Here is a 24,104-nt window from a genome sequence, read left to right as displayed (position 1 = left end):
TGAAGAATTTGAGGGTCAAAACAAGTCCATCAAATCTAGAGTACGTTCCACCCTGCTGATATGGGATACTTTTGCTTTTGACAGAGTAATGGATGTATCGGCACGTGTGCTGTTACGCTTGTCTCCACATGCTTCCTTGTATCCTTCGCACTTGCCCTATCTGTTCCTCAAGCAGATGCGGAATCTTCCCTGGAAACATAAGATGATGAAGATGAGTACTCGAGAGCAATGCCAGGTAAGTAATCAGGTAAGGGGTTCCAGGCAGTCAGTTCCTGGCTGGAAGCTTGATTCCAAGTGCTGACATATTGCTCTCTTTCTCCTTGTCTTGCAGGTAAAAACAAGGCCAAAAGAAAAAACAGGGAAAAAGCATGATATGGGATACTCTTGCTTTTAACCCTGATGATATGAGATATTCTTGCTCTAGTATAGCTTGTTTGCAGAGGTATTATCGGGGGGAAAGAAAGCTGAATATTTCGAAAGGCTTTGTTGGGAGTGCCCTCTCAGATATGATGAAGGGTTGAGCATTTTTGCAGGTCTGCCTGTCCGTTGGGATGGAGGTCGACATATATAGGAGTCTCCCTAACAACAAGTAGTAATGCTATTCCTTTACCCTGCTTGGTCATAGCACGGTAGTGGGAGCTGCCAGTTTCACATGTTTTAACTCTGTCAGAGCACTTTGAAAAAGTGGTCTGTGGTATCTGGCTCTCGAGATTTGGAGAACGATGCCTCTTCGATTTTTGAGAAAGCAATCATGCTGGGGGTCTGACTCTCGAGATTCGGAGAGCATTGTCTCTTCGATTTTTGAGGAAGTAATCATGTTGGGAGTCTGGCTCTCGAGATTCGGAAGGCGGTGCCTCTTCGATTTTGGAGCAAGCAATCTTGTTGGGAGTGTTGTCTCGAATGTGAGTAAAGGTTGGACATGTTTGCTAGTCTACCTTGCCACGAAGCACAAAGGTTGACACACAGGGACTTTCCAATTATCCAGCAATGGTACTGTTCCTTTACCCTCTCTTCGATTTTGAGAAAGTAGTCATGTTGGGAGTCTGGCTCTCGAGATTCGGAGGACGGTGCATCTTCGATTTTGGAGCAAGCAATCTTGTTGGGACTGTTTTCTCGAATGTGAGTAAAGGTTGGGCATGTTTGCTAGTCTACCTTGCCACGAAGCACAGAGGTTGACACACAGGGACTTTCCAATTATCCAGCAGTGGTACTGTTCCTTTACCCTTGTGGGTAATAATATGGTAGCTAGACCTTCAAAATTTATGTGTCTAAACTTTGTTAGTGCTGTTTCTTTGCTATTCTTTTACCTTTCTTGGTCAGAGCGATGTAGTGGGAGCTGCAAGCTTCACGTGCTCAACTTTGGCAGAGAACTTTGGCAAAGTGATCTGTGGTACCCATGAGTTATTGTTGCGTGTGGGAAGTGGGTGATTGAACAGTAAGATTCATGTGCTTTCTACTTCACCAGAAGTCTTCGACAGAATGCCCATAATTTCTGCAAAGCTGAGTGTGCGTGTGACAGGTGCTGACAAGGCTAGAAAAGTAGATGCCTCTTCGATTTCTGAGATCGGCCCTCGTGGTATCTGAGCAGCCCAGCTTTTGAGAAAGCGAGCGCCTCTTCGATTGATTCGGAGAACGGTGCCTCACCGATTTTTGAGAAAGCAATCATGCTGGGGGTCTGGCTCTCGAGATTCGGGGAGCAGTGTCTCTTCGATTTTTGAGAAAGTAATCATGTTGGGAGAGTGGCTCTCGAGATTCGGAGGGCGGTGCCTCTTCGATTTTGGAGCAAGCAATCTTGTTGGGAGTGTTTTCTCGAATGTGAGTAAAGGTTGGGCATGTTTGCTAGTCTACCTTGCCACGAAGCACAGAGGTTGACACACAGGGACTTTCCAATTATCCAGCAATGGTACTGTTCCTTTACCCTCTCTTCGATTTTTAAGAAAGTAGTCATGTTGGGAGTCTGGCTCTTTAGATTCGGAGGACGGTGCCTCTTCGATTTTGGAGCAAGCAATCTTATTGGGAGTGTTTTCTCGAATGTGAGTAAAGGTTGGGCATGTTTGCTAGTCTACCTTGCCACGAAGCACAGAGGTTGACATACATGGACTTTCCAATTATCCAGCAGTGGTACTGTTCCTTTACCCTTGTGGGTAATAATATGGTAGCTAGACCTTCAAAATTTATGGGTCTAAACTTTGTTAGTGCTGTTTCTTTGCTATTCTTTTACCCTTCTTGGTCAGAGCGATGTAGTGGGAGCTGCAAGCTTCACGTGCTCAACTTTGGCAGAGAACTTTGGCAAAGTTATCTGTGGTACCCATGAGCTATTGTTGCGTGTGGGAAGTGGGTGATTGAACAGTAAGATTCATGTGTTTTCTACTTCCCCAGAAGTCTTTGACAGAATGCCCATAATTTCCGCAAAGCTGAGTGTGCGTGTGACAGGTGCTGACAAGGCTGGAAAAGTAGGTGCCTCTTCGATTTCTGAGATCGGCCCTCGTGGTCTCTAGGGAGCCCAGCTTTTGAGAAAGCGAGCGCCTCTTCGATTTCTGAGATCGGCCTTCGTGGTCTTTGAGCAGCCCAACTTTTGAGAAAGCAAACGGCTCTTCGATTTCTGAGATCAACCCTCGTGATCTCTAAGCAGCCCAACTTTTGAGAAAGCAAACGCCTCTTCGATTTCTGAGCAGGCGCCTCTTTGATTTCTGAAGCTCCGTCGAGTGCAGATTTTTATAGAGGCTGGCATTAAGTTCCAAAGCACACTTGAATCTCCACCAGTAGAAGCTTCATTCTTGCACTTCTAAGATCTTGATTTGTCCGACCTCTTCTCTCTTCAACACCTTTGAAAATGTCTGGCCCCTCCGACCGTCGTTTTGACTTGAACCTTGTTGAAGAGGCAGCCCCGCCTTCTCCAGACAACATATGGCGCCCATCCTTCGTCTCCTCAACTGGTCCTCTTACCGTTGGGGATTCCGTGATGAAGAATGATATGACCGCTGCGGTGGTGGCCAGGAACCTTCTCACTCCCAAAGATAACAGACTACTTTCCAAACGGTCTGATGAGTTAGCTGTTAAGGATTCGCTGGCTCTCAGTGTTCAGTGTGCAGGTTCTGTGTCTAATATGGCCCAACGCCTATTTGCTCGAACCCGCCAAGTTGAATCATTGGCGGCTGAAGTGATGAGTCTCAAACAGGAGATTAGAGGGCTCAAGCATGAGAATAAACAGTTGCACCGGCTCGCACATGACTATGCTACAAACATGAAGAGGAAGCTTGACCAGATGAAGGAAACTGATGGTCAGGTTTTACTTGATCATCAGAGATTTGTGGGTTTGTTCCAAAGGCATTTATTGCCTTCGTCTTCTGGGGCTGTACCGCGTAATGAAGCTCCAAATGATCAACCTCTGATGCCTCCTCCTTCTAGGGTTCTGTCCAGTACTGAGGCTCCAAATGATCCCCCTCCGGTGCCTTCTCTTTCTGGGGCTCTACCGACTGCTGAGACTTCTCCTAAGCAACCTTTGTGAAGGCTCCCTCTTGTGTGTTTATTTTGACTCATGTATATGTACATATTTGTAGCTTATCGGGGATATCCTATACTAATTAATAAATATCCTAGTAGTCATTAGCTTTAATTCATTATATTCTATACTATTCCTGTCGGTTTTAACCGACAAGAAATCCAACACTTCAAAAAAAAAAAAATTGGCCAGCCCAGGGCTGGCTGGCTGGAAGTGGCCAGCCCTCCCCGATTTTGTGGGGCCCTCCCAGATTCCAAAGCCCTCTGGCCTAACCCTCGGTTGGAGACGGTTTTCATGCTATTTTCGGCCCTCTGGCCCTCTAGACCCTTCGGTTGGAGATGGCCTTAGCTTAGAGAATTGAAATTTTAAACAAATATGCAGGGGGAGGAAGAAGGGAACTTTGATTTTGCATTTGTGGATGCTAACAAGGATAAGTACATGGAATATCATGAGCTACTGTTAAAGCTTGTTAAGGTTGGTGGAATGATCTCGTACGATAACACGTTATGGTTCGGCTCAGTGGTGGAGCCGAAGGAGAAACTAGATGAAAAAGCTAGACCAAACAGAAAACATATCTTGGAGTTGAACAGCTTTCTAGCTGCTGATTCTTGTATCGAATTGGCTCACCTTTCCGTTGGGGATGGACTCACCCTCTGCAGGCGCCTCCGTTAGGAAGATGCAACTTCTGCGTACTCTGTTGAAGTCCTCCAAAACAATCAGTTCGTTTATCTAAAATAAAATGCTAAACATGTTTTGTTTAGACTATGGAGATGTACTGATAAACATCTCTTCTCCTCACCAGATGGGATGAGCTTTGTGTGATGTTGGATATGTTGCAGTTTTTCGTGTTTTGTTTCCTTTCTGGCCTAACAGCATACAGTTTTAGACTAAAATCTTACATTTCACGTCATACATAGAACACCTTTTATCTCTTCCCAAATTGTCGGTTTTGCTCAAATGACAAAGCGTGAGCAACTAACTGTATGCAGGAGTGAATCTAACCGCTCACCACCCCACGTATTTCTCATCCACACTTCCAATGCATTTAATCGTAACGTGAACAAAAAAGGCTCTCACTGGCGTGCTTTTTGTCGCTCGGGAGGAACAATTCCAAAATATGTACCCACGAAAGCCCCTTGCCCTAGGACTAAATAAGGTGATGATGAGGGAGTAAAAGTGAAGATAGGGATAAGGATTAGGACACACCACCCATCCACATCCACCAGAATATGTAGCTGTAACCCATATGGCTTTACCTCAGGGGACTATCTCAGTTCCATGATTTTATCGGGACCTTTGCAGGTTATCATTTCACGGCTGTCTTATCCAAGAAACTACCTATGAACCAAATAACAAGTTTCCAAGAAGTCTACACAGATTCGAAATCTTGCTATTCGTTGTACCAGTTCAGATTAACCTCTCTTCACCCAACTCACCCAACAGAGTAGCCTTCCTCAACCCCAAATGATTTAGATTAAGTCATTCCAAATTGGGTGAATATATCACCAATGCAACCAATAATAAATGAATGCCTTTTGTTCACAAGAAAGTAGAAACAAACTTCCATTCGCACTAATTGAGTACAAACCAGAACTAACAAGTTACGGATGACAACGACCAGAAACGAACATGGGAAGAATTAACAGTTCAATATGGACAGCAAAGAAGTTATTGCAATAAGCTCTAAACAAACATGTCAAATAATATGATTGTAGCATTGTAGCCATATCATTGACACAAATGATACAAAACAAAACAAAAACAGACAACACCTCTTTAGTCGATTTCCTAGTTTATCGAAGAGTACCCAATTCATCCAAAAGACAAAAATTGTTACTTTCTATCACAAATTCCGCGAACAGCGTTAATGAACTCAAACATAGTTTCACAAAAGACTAGCATCGTATTTCCACTATCTAACATTCAAGTCAACCAAAACCAGTTATTCTTGCTCCTATCAAGTGAACTGCTTCCATAAATTCACAAAACACTAGTTAACATTCATACGAGTCAATGTCGATACAAAAATTCACAAAACCGAAACAACTTAAACAAAAAAGGGAATCAAACTAACTCTTGGGAATGTTCTTCCCCACAATTTTAGCAGGAGCAATGCGGAGAAGGTTTCCGGGCTTACCAGGCAGAGCGCCTTTGATCATCACAACATTGAGCTCCTTATCGATCTTCACAATCTTCAGCTTCCTAATCTTGGTCTTGGTTCCTCCCATTCTCCCGGGCATCTTCTTCCCCTTGTAAACCCGCCCCGGCGTGGTTCCGGCACCGATAGACCCGAGAGCTCTGTGGCTCTTGGACCCGTGGGTCATCTGCCCCCGCTTGAAATTGTGCCGCTTGATTCCTCCCTGAAACCCCTTTCCGATTGTGGTTCCAGAGACGTCGACAATGTCGCCCTCGTTGAAAAGCTCATCGAACGAGAGCTTCTGGTTCGGCTCGAACCCTTGGACGTTTTGAAGCCGGAACTCCTGGAGGTGGCGGAGGGGGATCGAGCCGGCCTTCTGGAGGTGACCCATTTCGGGCTTCGTTAGCTTCCGGTCACGGACCCGCCGGTACCCGATTTGGACGGCGTCGTAGCCGTCGGTGGCCTGGGTTTTGACCTGGGTGACGATGTTGCCCTCTTTGAAACCCACGACCGTGACCGGGACGACTTTGCCGGTGGGCTCGAAGAAGCTCATCATGCCGAGCTTCGTGGCCATAACTCCAATGCCGGCCTCCATGCTCATGGTTATTCCCGTCAGTCGGTTTTTGTGGTTTTTTGCGACGGCGAGCGATGGGGTGGCGATTTGGAGCGGCGGGGTGAGGAATGAGGAGGATTTGGAGGAGAAGGAGACATTGGGGAGGAGAGCGGAGGAAGAAGAAGGTGATGAAATGGAAAGGATTGACATGATGGCTGTCTGGTTTTTTGGGTTGAGTGAGAAAGAGAACTGGAAAGCCGGTGGCCTTGTTTCTTATCCTTTCCAATTGGGTTTTGGGAAACGATTGCAATTTGCTAAAGATTTTTCAATGTGATCGATACACGAGGTGGTACATCATGTGTTATTGTATAAATAATGGAATATGTGTGTTAAAAAGTTAATAACTTAAAAAATGAAATTTCTCACCATTTTTATTAAAACACGTGATGTATCATTTATATTCCCGTCACAATTAAAAATTTCTCGCAATTTGCAATCTATGTGGGACCACCCAAACTACAGTGGGGCTATCCTATTCAATCACTGAACTTGTTTTTTTTTTTACTTACTACTACGTTCTAGTGGTATGTATTCCTCTTCAATGATAAGTGAGAGGTTTTATATTCGATTCTCGTCAAAAGCGAATTTGAACCACATTATTGCTAACTCATTATGAGGCTAAGCCTACCCCCTCCCCTTAGTGTAGATAATATCGTTTCTTCAAAAAGACCTTTCAATTACAAGTAAAGAGGAATACTACTAGATCGTAGTACTAATTAGCAATCAATGAACTTTATTTACTTATCAAATTTAATCACTCTCTCCTATGTGGTATGAATTCAAATTGGGAAACGATAGAGATTGGATACAGAGCTGTTTTAGGCGACTGAAGACGAACGCTGGGTGGTGGTGTGGTTGGCTGAGAATTTGGGGGTGTTAGTAGTGACAGTTCTAGAAATTGTTTTGGTGAACAAGACGTACACAAGTTGACATAGCTCCATACATATATTCTTTTGAGCTTGAATTCAAAAATATAATGAAATAATTGTGAGCCGAGTAGAGCAACGAACACGGGTTGAGGGTTTCTATACAAAGTCGTTCTCTTGTTCACTCAGGGGGCAATGTACTTGGATAATATATCCAAATCTATTCCTTCTTGATTGAAGAAATGGATTCCTATGACTCTAACGATTAACATAAATAAAACTAAAACAATCATCGGAAATAACATAATATTGTCCGACTCATGAGGATATGAGAAAGTGCTCTTGGAATGGCCGAATGAATTCTGCTATTTTTTTTAAGGATAATTATCTTATTATTCTTCGTTTATGGTTTGATTGACCTATTTATCCGCAGCCCTTTAAAGGATTACTTGTACACTTCAATCATATTCTACTTCTACAAAGTTTACTAAAAATAGGTAAAAATATCTCTCTTCTCTTGGTTATATTTGGAGTTGCTGAGTAATTTGTTTAATGATAATTGTTATTTTCCTTAAATAATAATAATTTTTTTATATTAAGGAAAAATTGAAGAACTATTTGAGAATAACGGTAGGTGGGGAAAGAGTTTATCAATTTTTTTCACTTTTTTATGATGGGTGAAAATATAAGGTGGGTGGGGAGATAAGACAGTGGATCGATATAGCTCCAATCTTTTGTTAATATGGAGAGCAACTTAACATAAGATGGGTTCATCACACATTATATACTTGATTTGAATGTCTCGGCGGCCATGAATCATTTGTGTAAGTTGGCACTTGTGTAGCTCACTCTACAACTTTTGTCAATTATCCAAACCGTCCATAATTTTAATTTAGAACTAGCAAAAATTGTCCACCTGATGCTGCAGGTTTCAAATGCAACCAATTCTTGCAATTAGTAAATATGGTTGAGAAGTTGTCAATAGTCAAAAAAACATGTTGGCCATGATAGTCAAATTTTATCAGTTTACTTCAAATAACTTCAACTTCTCCAAAAGGTTGGCTTCTAGACCCTTACAAATCACTCAATAGATTTGTTAATTGGCCCTAAACTCTTAGTAACAAAATTAGCCAACTCTAATTAACAATTCATAATCAAACTGCAAAAACAACATAGTGAGTTTCAACCGTGTTCAAACATCTGAATCAACAGATTCAAAGGTCTTGATATGCATTATTACCCAAAAGGCATCCATTACATTTTAATAAAATTTTCCCTAATGGACTACAATTCACATACAATTTGAAATATCTAATTCAAACATTGAAGCACTCAAGCACTCAAGCAAAAGATGAAATTCGAACAATAAAATCATTGTGCAACTGATTCACATGAGTCGTAGGAGGACCTTACCAACCAAAACTTCACCGCAGCCAAACACTAGGTCCTGTCCATTAGTTAAGTAGATTTTATGTAGCGGCATTCGCATTGAAATAAAGGAAATAAATTAGTAATCATAATTTTTTAAGGAACACAAATATTTCCCAACTTGCTTGTTTTCCTTGCATAAAAAATTATAAGCACATAAGGGAATGGATATTTCCCAACAAATAATGCAAAAACCAATAATAAAGATTTTAAAATAAATTTTGTGGTTAATGTGTATAGGCTATAGCAATTGCATCAGAAAATACACCTTGAATATCATAAAACGAACATGTCTCTAGGAGGAGCCCACTTCAAACATGATGGAACTTTGATGGGACTGTCCCATCATGCCACCTATAGAAAATACCAATTGATAAGAGTCAATATTAGATAAGTTTATTTCACAGTTAATTGATTTAAACCAATGTTTTTCATATGGTTCATCACATAAGGGGTTTCTGAGAAATCCAAACACCTAAGATACTGGTAAGATTCGGAGATAAATCGCGAAATGCTATGCCATTCAATGACAACTGAAAGGGCTAAAAATAAGTAGTAGTATTGGTTATATTAGGATACAATTAGAAAAGCATTGAAATGCTTAGCTTTTAGTCTAACACTCGTTTCTTCTTTAGAGAAGAGAGGCAGGGGAAGGCAATAAGGACAGTCTGCCATGATTTTCTATAAACTTGATTTGCGAATGAATTTTGGGTTAGGCCATTTCACAACAGTTGCTCACTCTCACTCTAGGTTCTAAGTTCCACACACACACACACACACACACACACACATACCAATATTATTACTTCAAATAACTATTAATTAAGAAGAATAAGAAACTATATATGTGAGTGTGTGTCTGTGTGTACAATGGCAGCATATATGGATATTAGTGATGGTGGAGATCAAACTCCCAACGGATCAAATAGGTGAAAGAGAGAGGAAGCAATATGGGTCATACATGAATATGTACAATTTCCTTCTTCAACTAAAGCACTTAAATTCTTCTAATCTTCATCTTTTAAAACCATAAAAACAACAATCCCAGATTTTGGGTTGAACAATGTGACAACCCGTCTCGATTAATTAAACAGATTTTGAATCGGGAAGGCATTTATGTAATTTCACAAAAAAAGGGATATTTTTTATTTTGGAATTGCTTTTGGGACCTTAAATGGTGAGCCGGGTGGGACCACTTTCTCTTTTTGGTTCCCCGGTCTCCTTTTCCCTATGGCTGCCATGTGGCAATCCTCTATGTTTCCCTCTTCTTCTCTCATCTCTCTCCCGGTTCTCTTTTCTCTCTCTCTCTCCCAAAACTCTTTCTCGGACCTCACTCTCCCCTCTCCACTTTTTTTTCCTTCTCCCTTAAGCTCCTTGAGCCCCATTCTCTGCACCACTATCAGCTCACCCTTCCCCACATCCTCTGCAAGTCCCACGAATCCAGGACCGATGGAGGAGCCCCTCCCCCCAAGCTCCTCTCTTTCCAGTCACCGTGCAACCTTCCCTGAAGTGTTCCGCCGTCTATGACCAAGGGTAAGACTCTAAAACCTTGTGGGGTGTGTTTTAAAGTTTAGGGTAGGTTTGATGTTGTGTACATTAGTTGGACGCAGAACAGGTCGGGGGAAACTCTCCCCATTTTTCAGCGATTGAACTGTGTGCTGCAAGCCTTTTTTTGGCCACGATTGGCCCCGTGATAGGTATATTATTCTTCCCCTCCTTCGTAGCTTCATTTTGGTATATGGGTTGATGAGTTTAGTTGAGTTATGGGTTGTCCGGAGCTTGGAGGCTCCGACTTTCTTCTTTGGCGAGACCAGCCGACCCATGGCCATGGAACCCAGCCCTTTTTGGGCAGCCCAACTCCATAACATGTTAAGCCCAAAGACCCTTGGGCTAGCCCAGAACTAAACCCAAGGCTTTCGACCCTATCTAAACCTAAACCCATATTTGTAAAACCCTAACTCGGGCATTGGGCCATGGAATAGGCCCAATTGGCAAACCCAAAACCCTTTTAACCTAACCCAAATCAGGACTCAGCCCAAGCACTTGGGTAGGGTTTTCAAGCCCAAACCTAATATAACCCAGCCCTAAAACCCGTTTTAAATTAGAAACCCTTAACCCATTATCCTAAGCCCAATCCACCTAAACCTAACCCTAAGGCCAACCCGGTGGAATATTTCGAGGAATATTCTTTGGAATATTTCGAGGAATATTCTTTGGAATATTCTCTTGTTGACTTTTACGAAATTTAACTAGGACCCTTCTTAGGGTAATTCGACGTTTTGGATCCGTTTATGACTTCCGTTTTCCAAAATTCAATCGTTTGAGTATAGTTATTGGACCCTTTATGTGATTAGGTGCAATTATTAGCGGGCGTTTCCGTTCCGCCTAGTTCGTACGGCTCTACGACGATGAAATATCTGTGAGTGAACCCCTTCTAAAATGTATGTTTTAATAGTAGAAATGCATACATGAAAAACATGATTTAATGGTTATGTTTTATGAGACATTATGCTTATTGAGAATATTTTGGAATACCGTATTTTATTGAACTGATGTTCTTTGTAGTATATATGATGGATGACTATATACTATTTATTAACATGTTTTTACACACTTCTATGTAGTATATATGATGGATGACTATATGCTATGAAGATGTTTTGAGATATATGTACCTATGTTTGGAAAGACTATATTCAATGTTTTTGTGCGTAGCTAGTGGTCATTGTTCTGCCTAAGGGCGATGATACATATATTGGCTTCGGTCAGGCGTAGATTGGTGCTTGTTTGGCAAATGATATTTATATTGGCTTCGGCCGGGAGTAGGTTGGTGCCAGTTTGGCAAATGAAGTGTTCTGAAGGAAGAGTTCTATAGGCCTTCGGGCTATACTGATACCATTGGTTAGCACATTATATACGAGATATGTTTCATGAAAGATTTTATGGCATGCTAGGGTTTCAAAAACCTATTACATATTATGCTATGAGTTTTCGTTAAACTTTGGAGGTTAGTATATTGATAACTGTTTCGGTATTTTATATATATATGTATGTATGTATGTATATATATATATATATATATATATATATATATATCAACTTGGTCCACTTATGTTTGTTTTGCGCCCCCTCAGGTTTTAGAATCGAGGCATACAATCCCCGCGTCAAGGCACTTCGACATTGGCATCTTTGAGTCTTTTCGGTGTAGGACCCACTCCTTTGTTCATTCAATTGTATATCATTTCTTTTATAGTGTATAGAATTAGTTGTATACTCTGAACACATTCCTCATTTGCATGCTCATTGTAATTTAAATTTATAAGTCTTATTTATATTTGTTGTTCTCATGGATCCTAATATGGCTTCATCACCTTCGGGTGTCGGCCAGCACGTGCCTACACTGGTGTTCGGGGAATATCAGGGTCGGTCGTGTTAGTTTGGTATCAGAGCGTGGTTTGTTCAGAGCATACGTAGGATCTTCTCTTACTCTAGTAGTGTGTCGGTATTGACATCATTTGGATGCACAACTTCCGGATTGGTTGTCATTCGGCACGGTTGTGCAACCCTCATCACGTTGTGAATAGTCACATCCTATTGAAGAAAAAGAAATCTCGTGTCGGGATTGTGCCTCACCGATAACGTAATGGATTATGGGACGACTTTCAACATCAAACTAATGCTCTGCAACATTCCCTAGGAATTGCGAATAGAGTCGGATCTATATCGGAATGTTGGGAAACAGAAAAATCTTAGTGGTACGAGTTGGTTAAGACCAACTGGAGATTTGAAGCAATGTTGTACTCTGCGACATGCATTCCCCAAGAATGGCGGGCAGAGTCATATCTCTTTGGAAACTACTTTAAACTTTCGAAGTGCATGCTGGAGAAAGCAAGTAAACGCTGGTTGTTACGAAGTTTAGTAAGTGGTAATTGGTGGGATCGAATCAATGTTCTCGAACTTGTTCATGTTGAGGAAATTCGTGTGGATCTTTAGAACAATTCTCAGCGATTGTTCTATCGATTACCCTCTTGCTTACTCCAAAGACGAAGTCAAGTTCCCTAACCATCGACTGTTAGTTTCACCCGAAATTCATCGAGCGTTGGTTTCGTTTAGATTTAATACTTCCTTAGAAGAATCTTCAATTGCAAACGATATTCTCATTAATTTCCAAAAAGGGGTTGTGACCATTGGAAATTGAAATTCCTCACAGGAGTTATGAAATACGAATTATCCTTAGACTTGTTTTGACCCTCAAATTCTTGAGTATTCTTATAGCCTTCTCGACATGGTTTCTCGCTCAATTAGTGAGGAATTCATGATCGATCAATTTGGCGGAAATGTGCGCCCAGTTCATATCGATTCTAACAGGAATGTTAGGAACACCTTTTCACAAGCTTACCAGACTTACCTGGAAGAGTTCCAGGTGAGTGTGAGGTTTGAGCCATCTTTTAGTAAGGGATTGGTGAAGGTAGTAGTACGGGTAGTCAACGGATTGCATCACCAATCACAATCTTCACGTAGAAATGAGTAGTCACATCTTATTATCTTGCTACAATTCGTAAGTATCATATCGTACTAAATCCAAAACCTGCATTCTCATAAAAAAATTAAAAAAAAAAACAAAAAGCAGTAAACATTCAGATTTTTCAGATGAAACCCAATTTCCACACAATAAATTCAAAATCCCATCAGAGAAAATCAAATGCTAAATCCAAAACCTGCATTCTCATCAGAAAAAAAAAGGAAAAAAATAACTAAAAAGAAAAACCCAGAAAAGTAAAAAGAACTTGAATACTTAAGAATGCGTGGAGCCGGTGAGTTGGTGGCACTGGCGGTCGACGTCGTGTAAGTCGTTCTGAGCTGTTATGAGCTGACTCAGAGTGGATTTGAAGGGTTTTTTTGCGGTAGTCCACCACAGGCTCTCGTACTCGACCACCTTCGTTTGCAGGCGAGAGAGAAAGCTCTCCAGATTTTGTGAACTCGACGCCTAAAATGGTGGCCATGGTTGAGAGAAATTGGATGAGGGATGACTAGGGTTGAGAGAAATTAAGCGACTAGGGTTTTTTTTTTTTTTTTCTGAGAGAAGATGAAATAAATGAGAGATGAAGAAGAAGAATGGGGGTGAGCGGCGTTGGGGCTAGAGGTTGAGAGAAATGAAGAGAGAGAAAGAGAAATTCGAATTTGAGAGAAATGAAAAGAGAGAGAAGGGGAATGATTTGCAAATCCCTGAAATCCCACCCTTTGTCCCATCTCTCTCTCTCTATGCAATCCTTGAAATCCCTCGCAAAAAATCCTCCCATATATCTCTCTATCTTAGAGGCAGCATAGCCTGCATCCTCGAAACCTCATCGAATGACAACCAAGCCAAATCTATCCCAATTCGCTCAAAACGTAGAAGACAAAATTGCCCTTCCTAACCCATCATCCCCACCGTTGGATTTTAAGATTTGGTGGGCAGAATTGTCATTAAATTTACTGATGGCCGGGCTTCTACCGAAAACCAATGAAGCCCATGAAAAAAAGGGGCCAGCCCAAACACCAACCCAGCCACAGATTTGGTGACAAAATTTTGACTGTAGCTAAGCTATAGTCAAATCCCTCCTCAATTTTAGAATAGATAATGTATAGTCACTACAAAAAAAAATTAAACAAATCTAAAATCAGTTAAACATTCAATTATAGTTAAGGATATAGATGAATACAATGCTTTGAAGAAACACTAAAATAACCGTTATTTAATTTGTCACATGAACTCCAATTTTGAATAATATTGATAGAGATAGATCTTTGAAGGAACGCCTAAAAAGGATAAATAGTTAGATGTTGAAATACAATGTGGACTACAAAAATATCCTCCTTTTTGAAACGTCTCTCAACTGAAACTACGGATCTTATTTTCCTTTTTCTTGAATGCATCTAATCAGATACGAGTATAGAATAGATTCTTTTGTTAATTAGGGTGACTACGCAAAATGTAGGTGGATTACACAGCAAGAGGGCAGTGGGAAAGGTAAATAGGAAAAATGTGCGGCCCATGGTAAACCATATGGGTCCAACAAGTAACGGTGTGACAATCATGCTAAAAAATTCTCCTAGAATTCGAAGGTAACTTGCACTTACTTCGCAAGTTTACAATGTATGACACCCAAAATAAATAGGCCCGTAGATTATGAACAATACTAGAAGAACACTTGGAACAAGAACTACTTGGCTAAGCTCCTTACGCCGCACTTTACGGCTAAAATCAGATTACAGCTGAAAATCAATCAGTAAACTAACCAAAAGGAACTATTCTACAACCTTTCGCCGCACCTCTTCCAATAAACAATTTAACACGAAGCTTATTTGGTCACGCGACCTCTCTAATTCTCAGCCAAAATAAATACTGCGACTGCGCTCTGCATTTCTCTCTGTTTCTCAAAACAAATAATGGAATATTCGATGGAATCTGTAGCAATGTCAAAGTATGCTGCTGCCTATAAGGACTCCGGAGGAAGATGTTCGGCAGGTTTAACTCATTTTCGTCAACATTCTCCGAGCAACTCGTCTCCTTGTCAAATGTCTGAAGGGTCGTTGATGTCCTGGGCAGTGTAACGGAATAGTTTAGCAGATAAAAGTGGAAAATCACAGAGGCCCGATAAACGAAGAATAAATAAAAAAAAGCGACTACCTTATTCTCTATTACCACTCCGTCAGGAATTTCCAATTTCATCCCGGGTTTTGCAACAATAGTTACTTTCCCCTTGAGAAGTAAATCAACCATAAGAAAAGAAATGAGATACAGTTGGTGTTGGTGTTGGATCGACAAATAACAGAGAGAAACAGTGGAAGGATTGATGGCAATATGCTGTTCACGAAAATCAATTTTTATATGAATGGATAAATGAATGAATGAATGAAATCGAGCATGTACATGTGTTCTGCTTTGATATCAATACCCTGAGTCCTACGTATAATGATAGATAGCCAGAACTAGCAATTTGTTTTCCAGTAGTAAGAATCTGAGGTGTTTTACCGCCAATATCACAAACAAAATAAAATAAACTCCACAAAGCTAAAAGGTTACAATTCATAATATGTTTGGGCACAAAGTTCATACAAATTTGAAACAAATTCCAGGAGAACATTAGCAATACCTTGAGAGTTATACCAGCTCCAAACCATACGTCACCAGTCACCTTCAATCTATCCAGGTCCATAATATCGGGTATGGACTTAAATCGGCTCAGGAGGTCACTGACCTGAAGGAGATAAAATAAATAAAGTTATTAAAGACAAATGGCAACAGATAAAGGCATGGAAATTGCAGTTAAACAAATCTTTACCTTTTCGAATTCAGGTCCTAATTCAATAACAGGATCTTCGGGATTTGTTCTAGCTATATTCCGAACTAGAACTCCTCCATCGCAGATGAAGATATCTGACTGTAAAAATAAATAAATGAGATAAAACAAAAACAATAAATTTGAAGCTCCAGAGAGAGTACTATTTCACTTGTTAATATTAAACATATGGGTTAGCGAAGTGTTAACATCACCTTTAAAAGGAGTAGGTCTGATGTTTTATTGATTGAAAGGGATCGAGAATGGGGAACATTGACACCAATAGCACGATCAAAGAACTGGTAGACACAAAATTTAAATTACATAAGAACATTGAAACAATAACTACTGAAAGAAATGACAAGTATTGATCATCGGACAAAAAATACCCGTATTGCTGAACCAGCTGCCGTTTCTTGCAAAGGAACTTGATCACTCTCCGTTCCCTGTTAAAAAGTAGTATTTTTAGTAATTACTAGTTAATGTAGGGAAGTTCTACAGATTATTGGGTACAGTACCTTTGAAACAGAGATGTCTTCTATCTTTATTGCATCTGTATCCAAAAGCCTTTTAACGGCTTTCAAATTGACCCACCTGTTCAAGATAGCACAAATATGAAGTTAAACATATTATTCAGTTGCAGAAGCAATGCAAATTGACCTACTATTTCAACTTACAAGCTGCCAGTATCAAGAAGTTTGAATTTGTCCATTGACTTGGATGTATCAACAAGCACATAACACAGAAAGTGAGTCATCATTTAAATAAAATCAAGTTAATAATTAATCATACCAAGTATTATCAGCACAAAATAGAATTTCACACCTAAAAAGAGAGATAAAACAAAACATAACCAAAAGAGGAGACCAAAAAGAAGAATAAGTCACAACTTACATGTTTAACAAAGTTCTGAGCTATTTCCGCAAGCTGCATAATATTAGGGGAAGAAATATTAATTACCTATTATTTAACATATTAAGACCAAAATAAAATTTATCCGTCAATAGTTAACATCAAATTAAGATGATTAGAACGAATATTTAGACCAAAGCCAAGTTAACAAAAACAAATTTACTTCAACAAATCATAGAGCATTTGGGATTAGAAGCAAATACGGATTAAAAAGTTCACTTCTAGAAAGCAACAATCAATTTGTCTCGGCAATAAAACGGGCCTAACAGATCTTCCATAACCCAGCAGACCAACCCAATCAGGATTCAGGAGGGTTCTCAAAATGAAAATAACACTAGCCCAAATCCATGTTGCAGCTCCAATTAGCAAGGCTATCAGCTATCCAATTTGCCTTAGCTCACAAGAAATATATAGCATTTTAGAATTGTGAACATATTTGGATTTTGAGTTATTGACAACTCATCTTCTCAAAAGTTAGTGTGGGTGAGATAATTATGTCCATCACCAATATGTAGTTAAAACCAACTATCAGCAGCCAGTTGGATTGCGAATTTGCACCATAAACATATCCAAGCGTATGTTCTTTTAGTAAAAAATAATACGTCAAAATTATTTCCTATCCAGATCGAAGGAAGAAAAAGTTATATCAAAAGGTTATACCCTCCAATCTAACTCCCTACACACTGGACGGATCGTAGCACAAATGGAAGGAAGGTTTCGCTCTCGTCAATAAGCTTAAAGGCTTTCATCATGTGATCAATCATTTGGATTAATATGAATTTCAGTAATGACAATAACTTTTCAGTAGTTCAATCTAGAACCCCAGGTTCTGGTCAATTACGGCATAACTTCCAGCTTTATGAACAGGTTTCCAAATTTATCTAAGCAGTTGCTTCCTTTCAAGGCTTCCCCTAAACTTGAATCTCACTCTTTACAACCAACTTAAAATGAAGGAAAAATAGGACCCATACAAGATGTGGATTCATTAAAGAATTTCACGTTTAACCTATCACTCAAAAGCTCAAACATTTATAAATTGCATCACAAAATTTAATTTATACAAAAAGTAAAAAGTTAACCACCTTTGAAAATACTACCATTGAGCACTCCGACCACAATTTTATTGGATTGAGATAAGAGGAAGGTTATATACAACTTACCTCAAACTTCTGTAGGCGTGAGCCAATGTTGCTAAAATCTGAATCATAAGAGGTAGGTGTGACCTGTTGGAAGGGTAAATTCGCACTTACAATATTACCACAGAAAATGAGAAAATAAACTAAAGAAAAAGAAGGGGGTTGATTGTTACCTCCATACAATATTCAATTTTGTTTTCAATCAAATGGTTTAAAATTTCTATACATCCACTTAAGGGACACAAGGGTCTACAATTAAGCCCAAAAAAGATCAAAAGCACAAAATAAATGAAAGTATGACAGAGGACTACACTTTCATAAGGATTCGACGTAACCGAGGAGTACCGGTTGTCGACTACCTGACGCCCTCCCCCTCCTCCTTTATCCGGGCTTGGGACCGGCAATGTAAGATAAACTTACATTAAAAAGGTCGTACCCAGTGCACAAGGCTCCCGCTTTACGCAGGGTCTGGGAGAGGTGAATGTCGGCTAGCCTTACCCCCATTTATGGAGAGGCTGCTCCCAAGTCTCGAACCCGAGACCTACCGCTCATGGGCGAAGGCACTTGCCATCGCACCAAGTGCGACCTCTATAAGATAAACTTACATTAATAAAAGAAAAAAACTACGACAAGGATACTTGGGTCAATTGTAGCAGCCACGTTGTCTGAGTTAACCAGAAGGATATACTCCTTACCCTGAAAAGGAAAGCTGAAGAAGTTAGTCAAGTTTACCTTTAGATACCACCTCTCGCCAGGTACTTCTTTAGGCATTGATTCAAATTGATGTTTCTAAGCAGTTAAGATGAAAATGTAAATAAATAAACATAAAAATAAAACAAAGAGAACTACTATACATACCTGTGATAATAGGACATCAAGAGTTCCACTTTTGACAAGGGAAAGGAACAATGCTCCATGTCCAGAAGGATACCTTCACATATACACAAAAGGAGTGTAATTGATAAAAAAAATATATTAAATGTCAAAATAAATCAATTTGTGATGGTACGGGCATGAGAGATGTATTAGATGGTATCTATATGGATAGATCCCTAGATAGTGCACATAATGAACATGAAAAGAGAAGTTGAAGAACAAAAAAATATTCCTATCCTCACACCAGAACAAACACTGCAAATCACCAGGAACTAATAACACTTAATCTATCTGAAAATGTGTTATGTCTGCTATCAACATCAAACTGATTTTTTATGTTATAGTTAAAAAAAAATTAATAATGTTGAAAAGACATAAGAAAGATCGTTTACAGTTCATCTTCACCACCCCGTCCTACTCCATGTGACTTCAGCTGTGGTTGTTCGGTCTGTATAGATTAGAACACATACATTCACAAGTAATTCCTAATCCAAGCTTCCAATAACCCAAAAAAGGGAAAGAAAAAAAAACAACATAAACTACTATACAAATAAAATATAAGTTAGAGTTGAAAACCTGTTTAAGAGAATGGATATCAATGTTTGAAATGGAATATTTCTCCAAGACCTACATTACACAAGCTGATATCAGTAAAAAACCATAGGATCCAAAAGTATGAACTTACAAGTATATGCCAAGGTCACCTTGACGGTATCTTCATGTGTCGTTGGTGTGTTCATCAGGAGCAAAGGAACACTGCATCTGTACTTAGAACGGAGAGTCTGCAAGAAATTGGAGCAGTGATATTAGGATATCTGAAGTGCAGATCATAGAATACATTATGCAATTTTGAAAGCAACACAAAGAGACACGAGAGAGTGGTTAAAACTGACCTCAATTTGCTTAACAATTAAGTCCAAAGATGTCAACCCATCACGGATTTCAATAGCAGACCTGAATTAGAAATAAATATAATTACAGTAAATTTTCTCCAAAACCAAACCAAGAACAATACTGGCAGAACAAGTATACCAATTTAGGCTACGAATGCAATTAACTGAGAACAGAAAGAGAAAAAAAAAGTGTAGTAATTGAGTATGAGTGCATACTTGGGGCCATCGAATCCCATATTTGTACCCAAAGCTCCATTGAACTTGAGCACAACAAGCTTGTCTAAGAGCTCCTCAGTTTCTTCAACACCTGCGCTCTCATACACGCACGAAATGAAATTCCTTAAATAATCGATTGCTTTTGGTGAAATTTCTTAAAGGAATAATGTTTATAATTTTACCAGGAGAAATGGGTAACAAGTTGTAAGGAAGCACAAGCAACTCAGCCTTGTTGGTAGTCTTACTCTCCTCTATACTCTCCACTTTCTCCCTTCAATACAACACACACAATCAAATTTCACCACAAAGTTTCACTGGAGCAAAACATCAAACACCTAGAGCGCAACTCAATAAACACAAACAACACGATACCCACCTCGTCCCCTCGTCCGCTGCAACAGCACCATTTCTCTTCTGCTGGAGAAGAAACGTCTTGGTAATCAAATTGCACACCAAGTACACGAACTGAACCGAGTCATTGGCGGGAATCGGATAGGTGATCTTCTTATAGTACTCCAATGGCATTGCCGAATCGACAAGCGAAACAATTGGAATCTGCAACCTATCAGCCTCGAGAATCACCGAAGATTTTCGATCCGTGTCAAAAACCACAAGGCAATCCGGGGGCTGGGTGGGGCCGAAGCAAATCTTCTTATGGCGAGACCTGAACTTCTTGGGACTGTGGCTGTTCGTGAGGAAGCCGCCAGTGCGCCAGAGCATGTTCATGGAGGGGCTGTAGCACCCAATCCTCTTCGTCATCTGCTCGATGATTTCGTCCCAGAGGGAGTTGGTGTTGACGAACATGAAGCGGGCCTTCTGCTGGGCGAGGGCGGCGATGAACTCGGCGGCGCTGCGGAGGCAGATGAGGGTGCGGTCGGAGTCGATGATGGCCATGCCATTGCGGGTTCCGTAGGTGAACTGCTTGAAGTGGTGGGCGGCGACACGGCGGCCCAAATGGGCGTTGGTGCTGAGCAGCTTCTGTATGACTATGGAGTGGAGAGTCATGGCGTTTGTTAGGGTTTACCAATTACCTGGGTTCCTTTTTCCGGCTGAAAATGGTGAAACGAATACATTGAAATTTGGAGGGGGTGGAGAAGTGGGTCGGGTCGATCGGGTGACTCGTGATCCATGGGTTGTAAGGGTTATCTTTCAATTTTTGCCTTCAATTGTTTTGTGACTTGCACTTTAGTCCTCCTCCTCCAGGTTTTCTATACGTATCAAGTTGGTCCTTGAATTTTAAAAATGTGTTAAATGAGGACAACCATGTTTTATATATATATAGATAAGTTGAGGAAGAACCTTTGCTAAAGATTTGAAGTGGAGCGGAGAGTGATGGATTTTTCAGTTTATTTCTTTTATTGGTATCTGTAGTAAAGATGAGGTTAGAAAGGTGTTGTAAGAAAACACCTTATGGGAGTTACAGTGCTCCTCCGAGTTTGAATGTTTGCAGAGTGAAAAGTGAAAGTATATGGATAAAGCCAATAGTTCTCAATGAAAACTAATAAAAAAAAGTTTTAAAACTTTGAATCTTAATAAAAAATATTTTAATAACTTTATTTAATGATTAAGATAAATTCAACATCAAACCATCCGAATAAGACTGGCACAAGTCCAAATTCAACATTCAACATTTTTCTCATGAAGGCAAGCCTTTGCCCTTTTATTTGGTCCATTTCACGCTGGAAACACATTAACTGCTGCTTGTGTTCCTCCATCTTTTTTCCTTCTTTCCAATCTTAGATTCTTCATAAATCACGCAATGTCCGAGGCTACGAGTTCATATCGACGCCCTCGTTATTCTAATAGAAGACCCACACTTTGAAACTCAATGTCTAAAGACATCAAGCTCCCCAATGGTGACGATTTTCTGGCAATTTTTGCCAAATTTTTACCAGTCCTTGATCCTTGACCCAAGAGAGAAGTTTAATCCTCTCTTTATGAGCTTTCTTTCTATGCAAGTGCTTCCTTAAAATTGATACTTTCATATTGGGTTCTAAAAATAGTGACAGTGTTCGCTTAGGTAGCGTTTGGTACGCAGACGAGACGGGACGGGATGGGATAGGACGGGACGAGACGGGATGGAACAGATGTTCTGTGTTATGTTTGGTACGCGCGGGACCGAATAGGACGGTTGTTCTATCCTGCGTTTGGTAGTGCATGGACGGAACGGAACTAAAAGATTAAAATGACCAAAATACTCAAAACCCTTCTTACACACAGAACATCGCCACTGCTGCTTCTTTTTCTTTATCTTCCACTCTCTTCTCTCACCCTCCAAACCCAACACTCATCGCCACCCCTTCTCTTCTCTCACCCACCACAACCCGCCATCTCCACCATCACCGCACCTGGTAATCAAGTTCTCCTGCATCCTCAGCGACCACAAGAACCCTCACCACGACTTGGAGCTCTCCCTCAACGCTTTGTCTACCCAAATCTCCACAAACTTGGGTTGAGCAAGTTCTGAAACGCTGCAAAAATCTCGGGCTTTCTGCACACAGGTTCATTCTTTGGGCTAAAACAATTCTGGGTTTTCGACATAGTGCTAAAAGCTATCACATTTTTTGCACACAGGTTCATTTTGATTGACATTTTAGGAAGTAGCAAGCAATATGCTGTGTTGTGGGATTTCCTCATAGAAGTGAGAGAGGCCAAGTGTTGTAATACGAGATTCCTTTGACGAGCCAGATTATATTATCATTGATACCCTCTTTGCTCTAGCTGAAGCTTACATACTTTGATGTTGTCATCACTGGCAGGTCATGATTTTTCCTTTCCTCTAAGCGTTCTTTGTTGTTATTCTTTACCATATATCACTACTTTATTAATTCCTTAATTGGAGAATGCTAATCTGGATTTCAATTACCCTACCCTTTGATATAGTGTAGGTTTTTATGAGTTATGTTGTTTATCATTATGTTCACCATCTCTGAATTTGCTAAGCATTTGTTTGCCATCTACACCGCTTATGTCATAGTAACTATCATTTTACTAACCATTAGAAGTGGTTACCTATGCAGTGCAAAGCCAAGCTTCTTTCATGATGGTAACCGTGCTAATCTGTTTGAGGTAGAACTCGAGTCAGGGATGCTAATCAATACTGATAATGGTTCTTCTACGGCTCAGGTTGGTATGCTAATGTTGATAATTCATTGTATGTCGCATTATACACTCGTATCCTCTTATTTTATCTAGTTTTATTAATTAATTTCATATTCCAAAAGGTTGGAAGTTCTTCACCTGCACCTACATTATTGTTGAAGGGATAGAAGAAGGCTTGTAGAGTTTTCTAGGTACTCTTAAATATTTAGTGCATTATATAGGATCATATTAATAGCTTTATTTGAATAGTTTATTTTCTATAACAAAACCTTCCGTTTTTCTGATTATTGTGTTAATTATTTCAACTTGAGTAATAGTGCCTTTGACATTGTTTCAGGGAGGTAGCGTTGGCCATCTTCATAAACTACTTTCAATTGAGTCAAGTTCACAGGTGAACTATTCTTTCCTGGAAGTACATCAGTTGTAAGAAAAACCGATGCTACCAACAAACTTGGGTCTAATATTTTACACATTTTTCATAGGTTCTTTATGTTGGTGACCATATATATGGAGATATTTTGCGCAGCAAAAAGGTTCTTGGTACTGAGTCTTATAATTTCCTTTTTTTTTTCCCGATTTCAGTTATCTGTGTCACTTCTTTAAACAATGTGCGTGTTTTCTTTCTTCCACGTTGCTTCCCCAAATGTGATCATATTTTCCCTAATTTATTGTCTATATGGATAGGGTGGAGAACAATGCTTGTCGTTCCAGAGCTAGAGATGGAGGTTGAACTCCTATGGGAATTGAGAGATACCCGCAAGATCTTTCTAAAACTTCTTGTGAAACTGTTGTAATGTAGTATCATGATCAACAAGCTAACTTGTATGCTGGTTCATACAGCAACTTCAATTGTTGATGAATCAATGCGATCTAATTGAAGACAAAATACATCATCTAAAGTGGTCTCTCAAGTCAGTGTTCATTTAGAATTCTATAGTACTTTTATTTATTAAATTTTCAATTGTGAGCGAAAATTTACACAGAAATGCTATTGCCCTTATCAGATATGACGATTTTAGTATTGTGGAGAAGCAAAAATTATCTTATGAATGCAATGCTTTGGAGGTAAGCCTGTTAAACTTGCCGAGTAAAGTTTATTTC

The 24,104-nt window shown here is 39.9% G+C and overlaps 2 protein-coding genes and 2 long non-coding RNA genes across 5 annotated transcripts; 1 reads left to right on the top strand and 3 right to left on the bottom strand.

The window, feature by feature from the left end:
- Nucleotides 1-5,481: 5,481 nt before the first annotated feature.
- LOC103454999 (large ribosomal subunit protein uL3c-like) lies at nt 5,482-6,522 on the bottom strand. The gene has a single exon (XM_008394594.4). The coding sequence runs from the start codon at nt 6,400-6,402 to the stop codon at nt 5,572-5,574; it is 831 nt and encodes a 276-aa protein (XP_008392816.3). The 5' UTR covers nt 6,403-6,522; the 3' UTR covers nt 5,482-5,571.
- A 1,806-nt stretch (nt 6,523-8,328) lies between these two features.
- On the bottom strand, nt 8,329-8,985 carry LOC114823777 (uncharacterized). Its single transcript, XR_003771728.2, has 2 exons — nt 8,815-8,985; nt 8,329-8,565 (listed from the first exon to the last, which is right to left on the bottom strand). It is a non-coding gene; the product is annotated as an uncharacterized lncRNA (long non-coding RNA).
- Nucleotides 8,986-14,614: 5,629 nt separating this feature from the next.
- Nucleotides 14,615-21,013, bottom strand: LOC103407923 (small ribosomal subunit protein uS2m). 2 transcript variants are annotated; one of them, XM_008346800.4, is made up of 20 exons: nt 20,278-21,013; nt 20,084-20,172; nt 19,902-19,992; nt 19,686-19,746; nt 19,497-19,574; nt 19,369-19,419; nt 19,185-19,240; nt 18,775-18,847; nt 18,555-18,612; nt 18,090-18,136; nt 17,941-18,003; nt 16,763-16,795; nt 16,546-16,583; nt 16,387-16,462; nt 16,258-16,314; nt 16,084-16,167; nt 15,872-15,970; nt 15,683-15,787; nt 15,217-15,288; nt 14,615-15,127 (listed from the first exon to the last, which is right to left on the bottom strand). In XM_008346800.4, the coding sequence occupies exons 1-20, from the start codon at nt 20,904-20,906 to the stop codon at nt 15,101-15,103; spliced, it is 1,887 nt and encodes a 628-aa protein (XP_008345022.2). In that variant the 5' UTR covers nt 20,907-21,013; the 3' UTR covers nt 14,615-15,100. The 2 variants fall into 2 exon arrangements, with proteins under 2 accessions (XP_008345022.2, XP_070673630.1); XM_070817529.1 differs by lacking the exons at nt 14,615-15,127; nt 15,217-15,288; nt 15,683-15,787; ... (5 more) ...; nt 16,763-16,795; nt 17,941-18,003 and having other exon boundaries at nt 18,107-18,228; nt 18,522-18,612; nt 20,278-20,999.
- A 2,321-nt stretch (nt 21,014-23,334) lies between these two features.
- Nucleotides 23,335-23,764, top strand: LOC103454997 (uncharacterized). The gene is made up of 3 exons (XR_532081.4): nt 23,335-23,394; nt 23,486-23,543; nt 23,688-23,764. It is a non-coding gene; the product is annotated as an uncharacterized lncRNA (long non-coding RNA).
- The last annotated feature ends 340 nt before the right edge of the window (nt 23,765-24,104 follow it).

The sequence above is a fragment of the Malus domestica genome, chromosome 02 (assembly GCF_042453785.1).
Source record: "Malus domestica chromosome 02, GDT2T_hap1".
NCBI classification, from domain to species: Eukaryota; Viridiplantae; Streptophyta; class Magnoliopsida; order Rosales; family Rosaceae; genus Malus; species Malus domestica.
The sequence above is the reverse complement of the archived record's forward strand: the minus strand, read 5'-3'. Positions and strand labels throughout refer to the sequence as shown.